General features: G+C 48.7%; 1 protein-coding gene across 1 annotated transcript in view; it reads left to right on the plus strand.

Moving 5' to 3' along the window:
• The first annotated feature begins 124 nt into the window (after nt 1-124).
• LOC119321584 (protein BTR1-like) overlaps nt 125-20,733 on the plus strand; it is a 25,348-nt gene continuing 4,739 nt past the window's right edge. The window contains exon 1 of the mRNA XM_037595205.1: nt 125-289. Coding sequence (XP_037451102.1) covers nt 125-289 — 165 coding nt within the window. The remainder of the gene's footprint in view (nt 290-20,733) is intronic.

Below are 20,733 nucleotides of genomic sequence, written 5' to 3' on the forward strand. Positions count from 1 at the left end.
CTCCCACGTCTTGGAGATCAGGTAAAACAGATAAGGCCCATAGATGGGGACCTTACGGTTGAACACGGTGAACTAAAGCTCACACCACATGATATGTGAGACATCAAGTGGATGAGTGAGCCTGATGGGCATCCTCACAAAGAAGCATCATGTCAACGAGATAAGCATGCGCCTGTCCCATGTCACCAATGCACGGGAAGAGCGTGTTCCGGAAGAGCCTATGCATGATGTCAAGGAAGGGGTTGAGCACGCATACCTTCTTCGTGTTAGGAAGCGTCTTCTTAACAAGGTATGGCATGAGCTTGTTCTTGTTGGCAGAGTTAGTGTTGGCGTGAGGGCGAACTCCAACTGGCGTGTCGAGTCCTTCATCGGGAACAAGGAGCAACTCCATGAACTCCTTCCAGGTAGCAGACAACTGTCGACCATTGGTCATCCAAGTCATGGTCCTCTCTTCATTGACGCCGAAGTGGACCGAAGCAAAGAACTGTGCAATGATCTCTGGATCAAAGTCCTTGTGGAAGGTGAGAATGTGTTCAATGCCGAACTGCTCCACAAGATCCAAGGCCTCTCCAAAGTACCCACGGTGCTTCTCCTGCCTCATGTGAATCATGTCAATCCAGTGAACTTCAACATAGTGATTCTGCTTGGCCTTGATCACATCCATATAGATCAGATTCTGCTGCTTGTTCCAGAAGAGTTCATTGCCTCGCGTGCTAGACCGGGGAGACACATAAGGATTGATCTTTCTTCGAATGACAAATTCTCCCTGGGGCATCTCATCCATGCCCAAGACGGGCTCCTTTTGTTTGCTGGCGGTGTGCTTGATCCTGCGTTGGGGAGCAGCAGAAGACCCCTCTGGAACATCATCTGGGTTGCGCAGACGCTTGGACCCTGTGTCACGGCTGGGATTCGAGCAACGAGGGAAACCGGAGCCACCACCTAGACACAAAGACACAAAGACACGCACGGGAACAAAACGAATCAAAAACAAACGAAAGAGAAACACAAACACATGCGACTTGGACAAAAGACAAAAGGCGCAGGATGATCTATGGTAGTACCGGGCGGGGTTCCGGATGTAAAAATTACATCCGCGCCAACCGCGGAAGTACCGCGCGTGGGGGAGGAAGTAATTTTTTACTTCCGAACACCCAGCGGTAGTACCGCACCAAGGTGCGGAAGTACTGCAGAGTATCAGATCCAGAAGGGGCTGCGGTAGTACCGCTCCAGGAGGAGCGGTAGTACTGCACGGAATGAGAAACCGCCATAGAGGACGCGGATCTGGATCTAGAACCTCCGCACGACAACTTTGGTACTACCGTTGATCAAACGGAACTATTTTGACTATCCAAAGAGCATGCAACTACTCTACCACTCTACAACGAACTCCACTTGCACAGATTTAGCCAAAAATCTCAAGAACACCACATGCATCTCCCCAAAACCTAGAAACACAAGGAAGGACAAAAACGAGAGGTACTTGGGGAAAAACCTGGGTCCATGGCAAGAGGGCAAGGTGGGGAGCGATCCCACCGGTCGGAATCCGAGGAGAGCGGCTAGAGACGGAGATCCGGCAAAGGCCTCCGGCGCCGTTCTTGGTCAGGAGAGAGAGAGACGGGGTGGGGAAAAGAGATGAATGGGTATGTGGGAGTTAGAACTCCCCCTGTCCCGCTCTTAACCCCCACCTTCTCGCGTGGGCGCGGAAGTACCGCGGATCATCATGGTAGTACCACACGGGCGGAAGTACCGCACGCTGGGCAGTAGTACCGCTTGTTCAGCGGCAGTAAAAAAAATTCTGCCGCGGAAGTAGCGGTAGTACCGTGCCCCTGGAGGGCCACGCACTTGGAGAGACCCACCAACTCCTGCGGTAGTACCGTGGCACACCACGGGAGTACCGTAAACCAAGAAAGAGCTAGAACACAAGAGAGAAGAAGGAGGAAAAAGGAAAACACCACCGGAGAAACACCAACAACACGAGAGAGAAAACAACTTCTCCAAGGAAGGGCGGTGGCCGGAGCCACCTATATTTGAGTCAATTGGTATGGCACTGCGAAGAATTATCCTTGGGTCCATGACCAAAACTCGTCTTTGAAGCACAAGTACCATAAAAATGGCTAATGTGAAAGAGTTGATTAATATTTGCATAATGGGGGGAGGAAGAGTTCATTGAGAGAACAACACTCCCCCTATGTCCATGCCTACACACAGACTAGACAACAAGTAGAGAGAGGAGTGCTGTGCACGGGCTCAAGTCACATTGCTTGAATCAATGATATTTAGCTCATGCCTTAACTCACGAAATCTTGCTTCATCCAAGGGCTTCGTGAAAATATCTGCAAGGTTATCATGAGTGTTGACATACTTGAGCTCGATCTCCCCTCGCCTAATGTGATCCCGGATGAAGTGATACTGAATATCTATATGCTTCATCTTGAAAAGTTGCACCGGGTTGAGAGAATTCTTGATGGCACTTTCATTGTCACACCAAAGAGGCACTTTGTCACAAATGACACCGTATTCCTTTAAAGTTTGCCTCATCCAGAAGAGTTGTGCACAACAACTACCGGCCGCTACATATTCCGCTTCGGTGGACGAGAGAAACACATAACTTTGCTTCCTGGAAGACCAACTCACCAAAGAGCAACCAAGAAATTGGCACCCTCCGGAAGTGGACTTCCTATCCACTTTGTCTCCCGCCCAATCGGAATCCGTAAATCCTTCAAGCTTGAAGTTTTCTCCTCTTGGGTACCATAGGCCAAAGTTTGGGGTATGAGCCAAATATCGAAAGATTCGCTTGACCGCCACAAAATGGCTTTCCTTCGGTGCGGCTTGAAACCGTGCACACATACCCACACTCAACATGATATCCGGTCTAGATGCACAAAGGTAAAGCAAGGATCCAATCATAGAGAGATATACCTTTTGATCCACCGCTTTACCATTGGGATCAATGTCAAGTTGGCACTTGGTAGGCATTGGAGTAGAAGCCAGCTTGACATCACTTAGCTTGAATCTCTTAAGCATGTCTTGAGTGTATTTGGCTTGGTTGATGAAGGTACCTTCTCTTCTTTGTTTGATATCAAAACCAAGGAAGAACTTCAACTCTCCCATCGAAGACATCTTGAACTTAGAGGTCATGAGAGCGGCAAATTCTTCATTGGAAGCTTTGTTAGGGGAACCAAAGATAATGTCATCAACATATAGTTGGCACACAAACAACTCCCCTTTGACCTTCTTAGTAAAAAGAGTGGGATCGATTTGCCCAACTTCAAATCCACGATCTTGTAACAACTCGGTAAGGTGGTCATACCACGCACGTGGGGCTTGTTTAAGGCCATAGAGTGCCTTATCGAGTTGATACACATGATCCGGGAAGTAAGGATCCTCGAACCCGGGGGGTTGCTTGACATACACCAACTCATTAATAGGACCATTAAGAAAAGCACTTTTCACATCCATTTGTTGTAACTTAAAGTTATGATGGGAAGCATAAGCAATCAACAAACGAATGGATTCAAGGCGAGCAACGGGAGCAAAGGTTTCACCGTAGTCGATACCCTCGACTTGGGAGTAGCCTTGTGCTACCAATCTTGCCTTGTTGTGAATGATGTTCCCATGAGCATCTTGCTTGTTCTTGAAAATCCACTTGGTTCCAATGACGTTGTGGTTCCCCGATGGCCTTCGCACCAATCTCCAAACCTTGTTGTACTCGAAGTTGTTGAGTTCTTCATGCATGGCATTGAGCCAATCCGAGTCTTTGAGCGCCTCATAGACCTTTTGGGGTTCAACACAAGAGACAAACGCGTGATGTTCACAATAGTTTGCTAATTGTCTACGAGTGCTTACCCCCTTTCTTAGGCTTCCAACCACATTCTCCATGAGATGGCCTTTGGTGGTGAGTTTGGAAGCAATCTTCACGGCACGACGCTCTAATTCCTCCTCGGATGTGGAAGGCGGAGGGTTAACTTGATTATCTTGAGCGCCGTCTTGAGCTTATTCTTGATCTTGAACTTGCTCGAGGGGGAGAACTTGACCTTGGGCATCATTTGGAGGTTCACCACCATCTTGAGATTGATCTTGACCTTGGTCTTGTTCACGAGGTTGAGGGCCTACACTTTGTTCTTCGGAAGCGTGTGAGTCTTGAGTAGGTGAAGGCTCCACTTGAGTGGAGCATTGTCCTTCTCCTTCGGCCACAAGGGGTTCCTCAATGGGTAGAATATGACCAATACCCATTCTTCTTATGGCTTGGGGAGGAATTTCATCACCTACATCACAAGTACCACTTTGCTCCACTTGGGAGCCGTTATTTTCGTCAAACTCCATGTTACACGTCTCCTCAATGAGTCTGGTGGACTTGTTGAGAACACGGTAAGCATGAGAGTTTGTAGCATAACCAACAAATATGCCCTCATAAGCTCTAGCCTCAAATTTAGACAAACGAACACCTTTCCTAAGAATGAAACACTTACACCCTAACACTCGGAAGTACTTGAGATTGGGCTTGTTTCCGATGAGTATCTCATAAGGAGTCTTCTTCAAGCCTTTGCGGAGATAGAGCCGATTGGATGCATGACATGTGTTGTTGATGGCTTCGGCCCAAAAGTTGTATGGAGACTTGAACTCCACCATCATGGTCCTTGCCGCATCCATCAATGTCCGGTTCTTCCTCTCCGCAACACCATTTTGTTGAGGGGTATATGGAGCAGAATATTGATGCTTGATCCCCTCATCACTAAGAAACTCATCCAAGGTGTAGTTCTTGAACTCGGTGCCGTTGTCACTTCTTATTGTCAAGATCTTTGCATTATGTTGACGTTGAGCTTCATTTGCAAAGTCGATGACGGTTTGTTGAGTCTCACTCTTCCTCTTGAAGAAGTATACCCAAGTGTATCTTGAATAATCATCCACAATCACCAAGCAATACTTTCTACCCCCAAGACTATTAAAGGATGGAGGCCCAAAGAGGTCCATGTGAAGGAGCTCCAAGGGTCTCTTCGAGTAGATGATAGTCATGGGAGGGTGAGCTGTCTCATGAAGCTTTCCTTCGATACAAGCACTGCAAGCACAATCTTTGGCAAAACTAACATTTGTTAGTCCACGGACATGGTCCCCCTTGAGAAGACTTTGCAAAGATCTCATATTGACATGGGCTAAACGGCGATGCCAAAGCCATCCCACATCAACTTTAGCCATTAGGCATGTCGCGGTCTTAGTGGGTTGCTCCGAAAAGTTAATCACATAGAGACCGTTCTCGACATGCCCAACAAAGGCTACTTTAAGAGTCTTGCTCCACAAGAGGGCCACGGTATCAATATCAAAGAAGGTGGCAAAGCCCATGAGTGCAAGTTGACGAACGGAAAGTAAATTGAATGCAAGGGACTCAACAAGCATGACTTTCTTGATCGTTAGATCATGAGAAATGACAACCTTGCCAAGACCCAATACCTTAGAATGTGAGGCATCACCCCACTCGACATTGGTGGGCATAGATGGGATCTTTTGCACGTCCACCACCAAGTCCTTGCTCCCGGTCATATGATTTGTTGCTCCACTATCGAGCAACCATGATCCCCCACCGGAAGCAAACACCTACAAGAGATCAATGCTTGGTTTTAGGTACCCATTTAGTAATGGGTCCTTTGATGTTAGTAACAAGGGTCTTAGGAACCCAAATAGACCATTCAATGTACTCATAAGAAGAACCAACAAATTTAGCATAAACATGCCCATCACTAGCACGGCACAACACATAAGAGGGGTTAAAGTCGCCGGCTTTGTTGGGAGAGATGGCTTTGCCCTTTTTGGCATCACCACTCTTCGCATTGTTCTTCTTCTCCTTAGGAGCACCCTCTCCCTCCTTCACAAAAGTTTGCTTAAGCAGGGGAGGTCGTTTGGTCTTGTTATTCTTCTTCTTGTTCTTGGACTTGGGTGAGAACCCAACTCCCTCCTTGCCCACAACTTCCTTTTGATTGCTCAAAAGGTCATTTAGGTTCTTCTCACCTTGTATGCATGACACAAGACCTTTCTCGAGTTGTTCCTTCAACTTGGCATTCTCCTCCACAAGATGCACATGCTCACAACACGGGTTAGTAGCATTTGCATTATCAATTAAGACCATGTGAGGAAATGTGGCCTTTTCCTTGGTTAGCTTAACTTGGAGTTGAGAATGGGACTCCTTGAGGTTTGCATGAGCACCTTTCAAGACCTTATGGGCCTCATCAAGTACATCAAACTCCTCCTTGAGTCTAGCATGATCAACCCCAAGTTTAGCCTTCTCAGAAGTTAGCACACGAGACACAACAAGAGCATGATCAAGATCTTTCTTTAATTTGGCATGGTCATCGTTGTGTGACTCCTCAAGAGCCAAACGATGCCCACGCTCTTCCTCAAGAGCATTAGAGAGATCCGATATCTCATCGGCATAGTCACAACTATGACCTTCGATCTTAGAGATGGTTTCTTCGTGAGCCTCGATCATGTCATTGGCTTCACCAAGTTGTTCCAAGAGAGCAACGAAGTGCTTCTTGGATTTGCCCTTGAGCTTACTCATGAAGGACTCAAATTCATTTACCTCCTCATTAGACCCCTTAGCATCATCAAAGCTAACCGTCAAAGAAGGATTAGGAATAATGGTGGTTTTGATGTTGGGGGTTACCTTGTTAGTGGCTTTAGCCATGAGGCACTTGGCGGTGATGTTCTCGTTGGGTGAGTTGAAGAGAGACACCCGGGGAGTTGTGGCAATGGCAACGGATGCCATAGCCATTGCTTCACTATCTTCATCATCATCGTCATCCTCACGGTATTCTTCTTGAACCACCAACCCGCGAGTAGGAATCTTCTTGGTGAAGTTGTTCTTGTTGGGGAAGGACTTGGCTTTATCTTTTTGGATGAACTTGCCACCATTGTCTTCCCGCTTCTCGTAAGGACAATCCGCAACGAAGTGGATCACATTGCCACAGTTGAAACAAGTTCTAACTCGTTGCTTGCCCTTGAGGCCACTTGAGTTGTTCTTGTTGAAGTTGGGTCTTGTATTCTTCTTGCTCCAAAATTGTCTTGAGGCAAGAGCCATGTGCTCATGATAATCATATTTCGTGTCTTCGGAGTTGCTCTCCTCATCTTCCTCTTCTTCCTCTTCTTCCACACTAACCTTGGCCTTCAAGGCAAGGCTGGGCTTCTTTGCCCTTTGAGAACGGAGCACCACATTGTCGGCGGTCTTGTCCAAGATACTCATTGCAACGAACTCATCCAACACTTCGCTTGAGGTCATGGAGTGGAAGTCCGGTCTTTGACGAATGACGGAGGACATGGCCTTGTTGTAGGGCATCATGGCCTTGAGGAACTTGCGCTTGATCCAATTGTCATCCGTGTCCTTGCTCCCATGATCTCGGAGTGAGACCGCGAGTTTGGTCACTCTTCGAAAGAGCTCACGAGGTTCTTCATCTTCTTTCATTGCAAACTCATCGGCTTCATCTTGCACCACTTCATAGTTGGAGCGTTGAATGCTAGCACTTCCCCGATAGAGAGACACAACACATTGCCATGCGTCTTTAGCCACGGCATGAGGTCGAAGATGAGGGAGATCTTCGGGAAGGATGGCATCTTGGATGATGAAGAGAGTGTTGGAAATATGCCCTAGAGGCAATAATAAAAGGATTATTGTTATATTTCCTTGTTCACGATAATTGTCTTTTATTCATGCTATAATTGTATTATCCGGAAATCGTAATACACATGTGAATACATAGACCACAACATGTCCCTAGTGAGCCTCTAGTTGACTAGCTCGTTGATCAACAGATAGTCATGGTTTCCTGACTATGGACATTGGATGTCATTGATAACGGGATCACATCATTAGGAGAATGATGTGATGGACAAGACCCAATCCTAAGCATAGCACAAGATCATGTAGTTCGTTTTGCTAGAGCTTTTCCAATGTCAAGTATCTCTTCCTTAGACCATGAGATCGTGTAACTCCCGGATACCGTAGGAGTGCTTTGGGTGTACCAAACGTCACAACGTAACTGGGTGTCTATAAAGGTATACTACGGGTATCTCCGTAAGTGTCTGTTGGGTTGACACGGATCGAGACTGGGATTTGTCACTCCGTATGACGGATAGGTATCACTGGGCCCACTCGGTAATGCATCATCATAATGAGCTCAAAGTGACCAAGTGTCTGGTCACGGGATCATGCATTACGGTACGAGTAAAGTGACTTGCCGGTAACGAGATTGAACAAGGTATTGGGATATCGACGATCGAATCTCGGGCAAGTAACATACCGATTGACAAAGGGAATTGTATGCGGGGTTGCTTGAATCCTCGACATCGTGGTTCATCCGATGAGATCATCGAGGAGCATGTGGGAGCCAACATGGGTATCCAGATCCCGTTGTTGGTTATTGACCGGAGAGCCGTCTCGGTCATGTCTACGTGTCTCCCGAACCCGTAGGGTCTACACACTTAAGGTTTGGTGACGCTAGGGTTGTAGAGATATGAGTATGCAGCAAACTGAAAGTTGTTAGGAGTCCCGGATGAGATCCCGGACGTCAGGAGGAGTTCCGGAATGGTCCGGAGGTAAAGAATTATATATGGGAAGTCGAGTTTCGGCCATCGGGAAAGTTTCGGGGGTCACCGGTATTGTACCGGGACCACTGGAAGGGTCCCGGGGGTCCACCGGGTGGAGCCACCTATCCCGGAGGGCCCCATGGGCTGAAGTGGGAGGGGAAGCAGCCCCTGGTGAGCTGGTGCGCCCCCCCTAGGCCCCCTCTGCGCCTAGGGTTGGGAACCCTAGGGGAGGGGGCGCCTCCACTTGCCTTGGGGGGCAAGTTTCCCCCCTTGGTCGCCCCCCCCTAGGAGATCCCATCTCCTAGGGCCGGCGCCCCCATGGGGTCCCTATATAAAGAGGGGGGTGGGAGGGCAGCCGCACCCTGACACCTGGCACCTCCCTTCCCCCCTTGCTACACCTCTCCCTCCCGTAGTCGCTTGGCAAAGCCCTGCCGGAGCCCTGCTGCATCCACCACCACGCCGTCGTGTTGCTGGATCTTCATCAACCTCTCCTTCCCCCTTGCTAGATCAAGAGAGGAGACATCACGTTGATCGTACGTGTGTTGAATGTGGAGGTGCCATCCGTTCGGCGCTAGGATCTCCGGTGATTTGGATCACGACGAGTACGACTCCCTCAACCTCGTTCTCTTAAACGCTTCCACACGCGATCTACAAGGGTATGTAGATGCACCCCTCTCACTCGTTGCTAGATGAACTCATAGATTGATCTTGGTGAATGTAGGAAATTATTTATTTTATGCAACGTTCCCCAACAGTGGCATCATGAGCTAGGTCTATGCGTAGTTCTCTATTGCACGAGTAGAACACAAATCTGTTGTGGGCGTAGATGTTGTCAACTTTCTTGCCACTACTAGTCTTATTTTGCTTCAGCGGTATTGTGGGATGAAGTGGCCTGGACCGACCTGACACGTACGCTTACGTGAGACAGGTTCCACCGACTGACATGCACTAGTTGCATAAGGTGGCTAGCGGGTGTCTGTCTCTCCCACTTTAGTTGGAGCAGATTCGATGAAAAGGGTCCTTATGAAGGGTAAATAGAAGTTGACAAATCATGTTGTGGTTATTCGTAGGTAAGAAAACGTTCTTGCTAGAACCTTATTGCAGCCACGTAAAAGATGCAACAACAATTAGAGGACGTCTAACTTGTTTTTGCAGCAATTGCTATGTGATGTGACATGGCCAAAAGTTGTGATGAATGATGAATGATATATTGTGATGTATGAGATCATGTTCTTGTAATAGGAATCACGACTTGCATGTCGATGAGTATGACAACCGGCAGGAGCCATAGGAGTTGTCTTAATTATTGTATGACCTGCGTGTCAATGATTTAACGCCATGTAATTACTTTACTTTATTGCTAAACCGTTAGCCATGGTAGTAGAAGTAATAGTTGGCAAGCAACTTCATGGAGACACGATGATGGAGATCATGATGATGGAGATCATGGTGTCATGCCGGTGACGAAGATGATCATGGAGCCCCGAAGATGGAGATCAAAGGAGCTATATGATATTGGCCATATCATGTCACTACTATTTAATTGCATGTGATGTTTATTATGTTTATGCATCTTGTTTACTTAGAACGACGGTAGTAAATAAGATGATCCCTCATAATAATTTCAAGAAAGTGTTCCCCCTAACTGTGCGCCGTTGCTAAAGTTTGTCGTTTCGAAGCACCACGTGATGATCGGGTGTGATAGATTCCTACGTTCACATACAACGGGTGTAAGACAGTTTTACACATGCAAAACACTTAGGTTAACTTGACTAGCCTAGCATGTACAGACATGGCCTCGGAACACAGAGACCGAAAGGTCGAACATGAGTCGTATGGAAGATATGATCAACATGGAGATGTTCATCGATGATGACTAGTCCGTCTCACGTGATGATCGGACACGGCCTAGTCGACTCGGATCGTGTAACACTTAGATGACTAGAGGGATGTCTAATCTGAGTGGGAGTTCATTAAATAATTTGATTAGATGAACTTAATTACCATGAACTTAGTCTAAAATCTTTGCAAAATATGTCTTGTAGATCAAATGGCCAACGCTCATGTCAACATGAACTTCAACGCGTTCCTAGAGAAAACCAAGCTGAAAGATGATGGCAGCAACTATACGGACTGAGTCTGGAACCTGAGGATCATCCTCATAGCTGCCAAGAAAGCATATGTCCTAGAAGGACCGCTAGGTGAAGCACCCATCCCAGAGAACCAAGACGTTATGAACGCTTGGCAGTCACGTGCTGATGATTACCCCCTCGTTCAGTGCGGCATGCTTTACAGCTTAGAACCGGGGCTCCAAAAGCATTTTGAGCAACACGGAGCATATGAGATGTTCGAGGAGCTGAAAATGGTTTTTCAAGCTCACGCCCGGGTCGAGAGATATGAAGTCTCCGACAAGTTCTATAGTTGTAAGATGGAGGAAAATAGTTCTGTCAGTGAGCACATACTCAAAATGTCTGGGTTGCACAACCGCCTGTCCCAGCTGGACATCAACCTCCCGGATGAGGCGGTCATTGACAGAATCCTTCAGTCGCTCCTACCGAGCTACAAGAGCTTTGTGATGAACTACAATATGGAGGGGATGGTGAAAACTATTCCTGAAGTATTTTCAATGCTGAAGTCAGCAGAGGTAGAAATCAAGAAAGAACATCAAGTGTTGATGGTCAATAAAACCACTAAGTTCAAGAAGGGCAAGGGTAAGAAGAACTTCAAGAAGGACGGCAAGGATGTTGCCGCGCCTGATAAGCCAGTTTCCGAGAAGAAGTCAAAGAATGGACCCAAGCCTGAGACTGAGTGCTTTTATTGCAAAGGGAAGGGTCACTGGAAGCGGAACTGCCCAAATACTTAGTGGACAAGAAGGCCGGCAACACTAAAGGTATATGTGATATACATGTAATTGATGTGTACCTTACCAGTAATCATAGTAACTCCTGGGTATTTGATACCGGTGCCGTTGCTCATATTTTTAACTCACAGCAAGAGCTGTGGAATAAGCGGAGACTGGCGAAGGACGAGGTGACGATGCGCGTCGGGAATGGTTCCAAGGTCGATGTGATCGTTGTCGGCACGCTACCTCTACATTTACCTACGGGATTAGTTTTAAACCTCAATAATTGTTATTTAGTGCCAAGTTTGAGCATGAGCATTGTATCTGGATCTCATTTAATATGAGATGGCTACTCATTTAAATCCGAGAATAATGGTTGTTCTATTTATATGAGAGATATGTTTTATGGTCATGCCCCGATGGTCAATGGTTTATTCTTAATGAATCTCGAACATAATGTTACACATATTCATAGTGTGAATACCAAAAGATGTAAAGTTGATAACGATAGTCCCACATACTTGTGGCACTGCCGCCTTGGTCACATTGGTGTCAAGCGCATGAAGAAGCTCCATGCTGATGGACTTTTAGAGTCTCTCGATTATGAATCATTTGACACATGTGAACCATGCCTCATGGGCAAAATAACCAAGACTCCGTTCTCCGGAACAATGGAGCGAGCAACCAACTTATTGGAAATCATACATACTGATGTGTGTGGTCCAATGAGCATTGAGGCTCGCGGAGGATATCGTTATGTTCTCACTCTCACTGATGACTTAAGTAGATATGGGTATGTCTACTGGATGAAACACAAGTCTGCGACCTTTGAAAAGTTCAAGGAATTTCAGAATGAAGTAGAGAATCAACGTGACCGAAAGATAAAATTCTTACGATCAGATCGTGGAGGAGAATATTTAAGTCACGAATTTGGTACGCACTTAAGGAAATGTGGAATCGTTTCACAACTCACGCCGCCTGGAACACCTCAGCATAACGGTGTGTCCGAACGTCGTAATCGCACTCTATTGGATATGGTGCGATCTATGATGTCTCTTACTGATTTACTGCTATCATTTTGGGGATACGCTCTAGAGACAGCTACATTCACTTTAAATAGGGCACCGTCTAAATCCGTTGAGACGACACCGTATGAATTATGGTTTGGGAAGAAACCTAAGCTGTCGTTTCTAAAAGTTTGGGGATGCGATGCTTATGTCAAGAAACTTCAACCTGAAAAGCTCGAACCAGTCGAAAAAATGCGTCTTCATAGGATACCCCAAGGATATCCTGAAGTACCTGAAAAGGACAAAGGACATGTTTCTCGTTTATGGAGGTGATGAAGAGCTCGTCGTAAAGGGTTACGTTGACGCTAGCTTCGACACAGATCTGGATGACTCTAAGTCACAAATCGGATACGTGTATATGTTGAATCGTGGAGCAGTAAGCTGGTGCAGTTGCAAGCAGAGCGTCGTGGCGGGATCTACATGTGAAATGGAGTACATGGCAGCCTCGGAGGCAGCGCATGAAGCAATATGGATGAAGGAGTTCATCACCGACCTATGAGTCATACCCAATGCGTCGGGGCCGATCACTCTCTTTTGTGACAACACTGGAGCTATTGCCCTTGCCAAGGAGCCCAGGTTTCACAAGAAGACTAGGCACATCAAGCGTCGTTTCAACTCCATCCGTGAAAATGTTCAAGATGGAGACATAGATATTTGCAAAGTACATACGGATCTGTATGTGGCAGATCAGTTGATTAAACCTCTTCTGCGAGCAAAACATGATCAACACCAGAACTCTATGGGTGTTCGATTCATCACAATGTAACTAGATTATTGACTCTAGTGCAAGTGGGAGACCTGTTGGAAATATGCCCTAGAGGCAATAATAAAATGGTTATTATTATATTTCCTTGTTCATGATAATTGTCTTTTATTCATGCTATAATTATATTATCCGGAAATCGTAATACACGTGTGAATACATAGACCACAACATGTCCCTAGTGAGCCTCAAGTTGACTAGCTCGTTGATCAACAGATAGTCATGGTTTCCTGACTATGGACATTGGATGTCATTGATAACGGGATCACATCATTAGGAGAATGATGTGATGGGCAAGACCCAATCCTAAGCATAGCACAAGATCGTGTAGTTCATTTTGCTAGAGCTTTTCCAATGTCAAGTATCTCTTCCTTAGACCATGAGATCGTGTAACTCCCGGATACTGTAGGAGTGCTTTGGGTGTACCAAACGTCACAACGTAACTGGGTGACTATAAAGGTATACTACGGGTATCTCCGAAAGTGTCTGTTGGGTTGACACAGATCGAGACTGGGATTTGTCACTCCGTATGACGGAGAGGTATCACTGGGCCCACTCGGTAATGCATCATCATAATGAGCTCAAAGTGACCAAGTGTCTGGTCACGGGATCATGCATTACGGGAAAGTGACTTGCCGATAACGAGATTGAACGAGGTATTGGGATACCGATGATCGAATCTCGGGCAAGTAACATACCGATTGACAAAGGGAATTGTATGCGGGGTTGCTTGAATCCTCGACATCGTGGTTCATCCGATGAGATCATCGAGGAGCATGTGGGAGCCAACATGGGTATCCAGATCCCGCTGTTGGCTATTGATTGGAGAGCCGTCTCGGTCATGTCTACGTGTCTCCCGAACCCGTAGGGTCTACACACTTAAGGTTCGGTGACACTAGGGCTGTAGAGATATTAGTATGCAGCAAACCGAAAGTTGTTCGGAGTCCCGGATGAGATCCCGAACGTCACGAGGAGTTCCGGAATGGTCCGGAGGTAAAGAATGCATCATCATAATGAGCTCAAAGTGACCAAGTGTCTGGTCACGGGATCATGCATTACGGTACGAGTAAAGTGACTTGCCGGTAACGAGATTGAACGAGGTATTGGGATACCGACGATCGAATCTCGGGCAAGTAACATACTGATTGACAAAGGGAATTGTATGCGGGGTTGCTTGAATCCTCGACATCGTGGTTCATAAGATGAGATCATCGAGGAGCATGTGGGAGCCAACATGGGTATCCAGATCCCGCTGTTGTTTATTGACCGGAGAGCCGTCTCGGTCATGTTTACGTGTCTCCCGAACCCGTAGGGTCTACACACTTAAGGTTCGGTGACACTAGGATTGTAGAGATATTAGTATGCAGCAAACCGAAAGTTGTTTGGAGTCCCGGATGAGATCCCGGACGTCACGAGGAGTTCCGGAATGGTCCGGAGGTAAAGAATTATATATGGGAAGTCAAGTTTTGGCCATTGGGAAAGTTTCGGGGGTCACCGGTATTGTACCGGGACCACCGGAAGGGTCCCGGGGGTCCACCGGGAGGGGCCACCTATCCCGGAGGGCCCCATGGGCTGAAGTGGGAGGGGAACCAGCCCCTGGTGGGCTGGTGCGCCCTCCTATGCCCCCCTCTGCGCCTAGGGTTGGGAACCCTAGGGGAGGGGGCGCCTCCACTTGCCTCGGGGGGCAAGTTTCCCCCCTTGGCCGCCGCCCCCCCCTAGGAGATCCCATCTCCTAGGGCTGCCCCCCTGGGGTCCCTATATAAAGAGGGGGGTGGGAGGGCAGCCGCACCTTGACACCTGGCGCCTCCCTTCCCCCCTTGCTACACCTCTCCCTCCCGTAGTCGCTTGGTGAAGCCCTGCCAGAGCCCTGCTGCATCCACCACCACGCCGTCGTGCTGCTGGATCTTCATCAACCTCTCCTTCCCCCTTGCTGGATCAAGAAGGAGGATACGTCACGCTGATCGTACGTGTGTTGAACGTGGAGGTGCCGTCCGTTCGGCGCTAGGATCTCCGGTGATTTGGATCACGACGAGTACGACTCCCTCAACCTCGTTCTCTTGAACGCTTCCGCATGCGATCTACAAGGGTATGTAGATGCACCCCTCTCACTCGTTGCTAGATGAACTCATAGATTGATCTTGGTGAACGTAGGAATTTTTTATTTTATGCAAGGTTCCCCAACAGAGAGCACTCTCATTGAATTGATTATCCACGACTTCTCGAGGGGTGAAGTTGCTTGGGTCATGTGGATAGAAACCTTCTTCTATGATTCTCCAAAGATTAGTATTCACATGTTTTAAGTGACGCTTGAAACGATAAACCCAAGAATCAAAATCCTCATTTTTCACAATCTTAGGAGGAGGACCGACATGATTTAAATGAGTAGAGGGAATCGGTCCACCATAAGTAGGAGGTTCCACATGGGCATAGATGCCAGTGCCATTTCTACCACTAGTAGAAGGACCCTTTTCACTATTAGCTTCCCCCTTGTCGGAGTTAGCATCCGTCACCTTGTTAGTGGGATCACCCACTTTCATCGGCGAGGTGGATAGTTTAAGTCCTTCTAGGAATTTAGTAAACATGCTTTCAACCTCGGGAGACCAAGGTTCCCCCATCGGCCATAGACGAGATAGGATTCACACTGGAGTGCTCCTCCACACCGTCATTGGTGTCAACCATACTCTTCGGACGACAAAGTCCTTAATAAAGAGACGAGGCTCTGATACCAATTGAAAGGATCGATATGGTTGACTAGAGGGGAGGGGGGTGAATAGGCAACTAACAATTTTTAAGGTTTTCTTTAACAATTTAAACCTTGCAACAAAGTAGGTTGTCTAGATATGCAACTATGTGGACAACCTATATGATGCAAAGACAACTAGCACACAAGCAAGCAATAGATACAACACAAGTAAGCTTGCAAAAGTAAAGGCACGAAATAACCAAGAGTGGAGCCGGTGGAGACGAGGATGTGTTACCGGAGTTCCTTCCTTTTAAGGGGAAGTACGTCTCCGTTAGAGCGGTGTGGAGGCACAATGGTCTCCAAGAAGCCACTAGGGCCACCGTAATCTCCTCACGCCCTCACACAATGTGAGATGTCGTGATTCCACTATTGGTGCCCTTGAAGGTGGCGACCGAACCTTTACAAACAAGGTTGGGGCAATCTCCACAACACTTGGAGGCTCTCAACGACACCACGAAGCTTCACCACAATGGAGTATGGCTTTGAGGTGACCTCAACCGTCTAGGATGCTCAAACACCCAAGAGTAACAACATCCGCTAGGGATTAGTGGGAGGAATCGAATATCTCTTGGTGGAAGTGTAGATCGGGGCCTTGTCACCTAATCCCGAGCAAATCAACAAGTTTGATTGGCTAGGGAGAGAGATCAGCCAAAAATGAAGCTTGGAGCAACAATGGAGTTTAGGGTTGGAAGAGGTAAGTCTTCTTGGAGAAGAAGACCCCTTTTATAGTGGGGGGGACAATTCCAACCGTTGCCCACCACTCAGCCCGCAGCCCACGAAACTACCGCTCCACAGGCGTGGTACTACCGCACTGGCTTGCAGTACTCCCGCGGTGGACCTCGGTACTACCGTGAGCACGGCAGAGACCTGACGAGGCAAAAGGAGCACCGATAGGGCGCGGTAGATCCGCAGGAGCGGTACTACCGCGGCCCCATGCGGTACTTCCGCAAGGCAGACACGGGCCAGGCCTGGTAGGCATAGATGTAAAAAATTACATCCGTGACTACCTCCGCTGAGAAAATGTCGTGCAAAAATCCGACACAGAACTACCGCGACCGAGGGTGCGGTACTACCATGAAGGGTGCGGATGTAAAAAATTACATCCGCCCCTACCTCCGCTCTTGCTCCGGAACCTGGCCTGGTGCCACGGTACTACCGCGCCTCAGCACGGTACTACCGCTGGGAGCACGCATGTAAAAAATTACATCCGCGCCAACCACCGCTTGAGAGCGGAGCCAGACCAGAGCTCGCGGTACTACCACTCGGAAGAGCGGTACTACCGTGGGAGCCTACGGTACTACCGTGCCGAAGCCCGGTTCTACCGCTGGCTCCTGCGGTAGTACCGCTCAAAAGAGCAGTACTACCGCTAGCCTGAGAAGAGCAAGACTGAGGCCTTCATTTCGCAGAGACACGGTGAGACGGAAGAACACTCCGAGGATCTCGAGGAAAGGTGGTGCAAAAGGGAATGTGTACGTGAGATTCCACCCAAACCTTTCCAAAGCGGACCCCCTCTTAATAGTACGGCTTTCCTACGACTCAACTCCACCGAACCAAACCGTAGAGAAAGGCCATCTTCTATAATCTCCTAGGGGCATCAAATCGTCTTGTGTTTAGTCGTGATATATCTGAAAAGCTCAATACACACGATTAGTCCGCAAAGGCATTGTCATCAATCACCAAAACTACATAGGGACAATAATGCCCTTATAGCTTTGCCGCGCTCGCTCGCGGGGTCATGGGCGAGCTTGGATCGCCTTTCCGTGCAAGGAGGATCGACTTCCTCCTCCTCCTCTTTGCTGGAGCCGTCGTCATCCTCTTCCCCCTCACCATCAGATTGCCACTCCTCCTCACTTTCACCTCCACTCGCCTCTCCCTCCTCGGCCTGTTCTTGCGCCCCGTTGGGCATCGAGTACATCTCAGTCGTGGCCTAGAAGACAACAAACAAGACAAAAGTCAGTCGACTGATTTTAAGCAAACAGAATGAAGAAAGCAGGATCACAGTCAGAGATGCAGAATTAGACCTTGTCTACTTCGTATGATTGGTCGAGTGGAGGAATCCTCCTGGCTCCCCGAGGGTTGTCTTTGTTCCCTGTGATGCTCGCCAGCCACCTCTCCAGCGTGGCATCGTCAATCTCCTCCGGGTGGATCCAAGTGGTGTCCTCAGTGCCAGAATACAACCACATCGGATGGTCTCGAGCTTGAAGCGGCTGGATGCATCGTCGGAGGAAGACCTCCAAGAGGTCCATGCCGGTCACCCCGTCACGGATAAGCTGGACGACACGCTCGACCAACACCTTAACCTGCGCCTTCTCTTTCGGGATCACCTTCAAAGTGGCCGGACTCCCTCCTTTTTCCATTGGTGTTCCATTGGCGTCGGCTGGTCTTTGCAGTAGAACCAGGTCGACTGCCATCCACGGACCGACTCGGGTAGGATCATGGCCGGAAAGGAGCTTTTTCCTCTCATTTGAACCCCAAGACCCCCACACATCTGAATCAGTTGTGTTCTCTCGTCACTCGGATTGGCCTTTTTCATCGTCTGGGAGCGACAGGTGAAGATGTGCTTGAAAAGACCCCAATGAGGCCGGCAACCCAAGAAATTCTCGCACAAAGACATGAAAGCAGCGAGGTACACGATGGTGTTGGGTGTGAAGTGGTGGAGTTGCGCCCCAAAGAAATTCAGAAATCCCCGAAAGAAAGGGTGAGGCGGCAAAGAAAACCCACGGTCGACATGGGTGGCCAAGAGAACGCACTCACCCTCCTGAGGCTGCGGCTCAGACTCCTTCCCCGGGAGCCACACCGATCCATGGGGGATCAGTCCTCCACCGGCCAGGTCGTCAAGATCTGCTTGACGAATCGTCGAGCGGATCCAGTCGCCCTGGTTCCAGCCCTGCGGCAGGCCGGCCCTCGATGAAGATCCGCCTCGACTGGTCGCCCTTCCCTTCGCCTTCGCCGTCGCTTTCTTCGCCCGCTCCAGGGCCGCCGTCTTCTCTTTCACCATCGTCGGCGGCGAGACGCGCACGGGGCAGCGGCACTGAGACGGAGGCGAACGCGGCGGATAAGTCTGGGGAAGAGAGGAGGAAATGAGAACGCACTATTCAAACACCCCCGTCCGGTGCCTTATATGAGGTTACTTCCGAGTGACTGACTTGTAGGCCCGGGCGATCCAATCCCGCAACAGTCGCGCGCGTGATACGTGGCGAAAAAGGTGGCGCGGAGATCGAGGCATCCCTGCCTTATCCCATCCGATTACTGCGGCCTCCTCCGCCCCGCGCGCTTTCCAAAATTCGAATCCCGCAGAATCCGTGAGCAGCAGAACAACTTGTGAGACGGAGGATCTCCTCCACACCACCACTCGGAGCTTTACAAGGAAAGAAACTCACTCGACTGAAACCAAGAATGGATCAAGGCGACCGAAAAAGAAGTTGGTGTCGTTATTTAGGTCCATGGGTCCAGAACAAGATATACTCATAGCATGAAAAATGGGTCGGAAGAGTTCTCAACTCCTTCTCCACTCAAACCTCGATCCATTCGGGGGCTAATAATGAAGCTATGTACCTAGGGTAGGGTCATGGACCTGTCCAAACTACCCTACCCAAGGACATCTCTAGAAGAAACCGCCTGTCAATCGACTCAGAAGTGTTCCATTCGACAGACTCGAAGACACTCGACCATGAAGCCAACCACTCGACGGCCGGGAGATCTAAAGTTCCTCTGCATGCAAACGGTCGGTCATTGAGTAGCTTTTATGGTCATCATAGCACTTTATTTGTAGCGTTACCAGTAACGCCCGATCTTAATGTATCTTAAACCATGCATAACTGAGGGCCGGAGGGGTCTGACGGACTCTATATAAGCCACCCCCCTCCTCAGTGTAAATGGTTCGCACATAATCCAGTCGAACGCCTCCGGGCTCCGAGACGTAGGGCTGTTACTTCCTCCGAGAAGGGCTTGAACTCGTAAATCCATTGCGTATACAACTACTCCATAGCTAGGATCTTGCCTCTCCATACCTACCCCCCTACACTACTGTTAGACTTAGAACCACGACATGCGGCGCAACCAAACCCTCGTCTCAGTCCCTCCTTTGATGGCGTAGGCCCACATCGATCTACCATCGCTCCAACCCGTCTCCCCCTGCTCCCTCCCTCCGCCACTGCCTCCTCCCGCACCCCCGCCCCCGCCGCATGTAACAGGAGGCTCTATTTTCCAGGCGTAAAAAAGGTAAATAAAGAAGGGCCGCTAGTAGAGCGTCCTTATTGTACAACTCTAGAGCCTGCCTAGAAGTTTCTCTCGTAAAAATAAAATAAAAAACTCTAGGGCCCGCCTTGTGTCGGTGACCAACTCAGGTGAGCCAAGCGCCATGAACAAACCTTGGATAGAGATCATGTCAGCGGATAAGATTAGTTAAGATAGAGCCCGCGGTGTTGGCATTCCTTGTTCCTCGCGCCATGAAGCGTGGTTAGCGTGTATCTATGCTGATAAAAGTTGTATTTTTCCAGCACGACTGTTGGTACTTCTGTTGTAGAGCAGACAAAATAAACAAACAAAATCCGGCGTGGTGGTACACGCCACGAAAACGACGGCCCACAAGAAATAGAAAGCGTTTGATCCTTTGCTGGATTGGATTGGATCGGACGGATAAAACGGCCCAAGGCGCAGCCAAACCCTCGTCGCAGTCCCTCCTTGATGGCGTAGGCCCACAGCGATCTACCATCGCTCCACCCCGTCTCCCCCCACACCTCCGCCC

Source organism: Triticum dicoccoides, chromosome 6B, assembly GCF_002162155.2.
Source record: "Triticum dicoccoides isolate Atlit2015 ecotype Zavitan chromosome 6B, WEW_v2.0, whole genome shotgun sequence".
In the NCBI taxonomy this organism is placed as follows: domain Eukaryota; kingdom Viridiplantae; phylum Streptophyta; class Magnoliopsida; order Poales; family Poaceae; genus Triticum; species Triticum dicoccoides.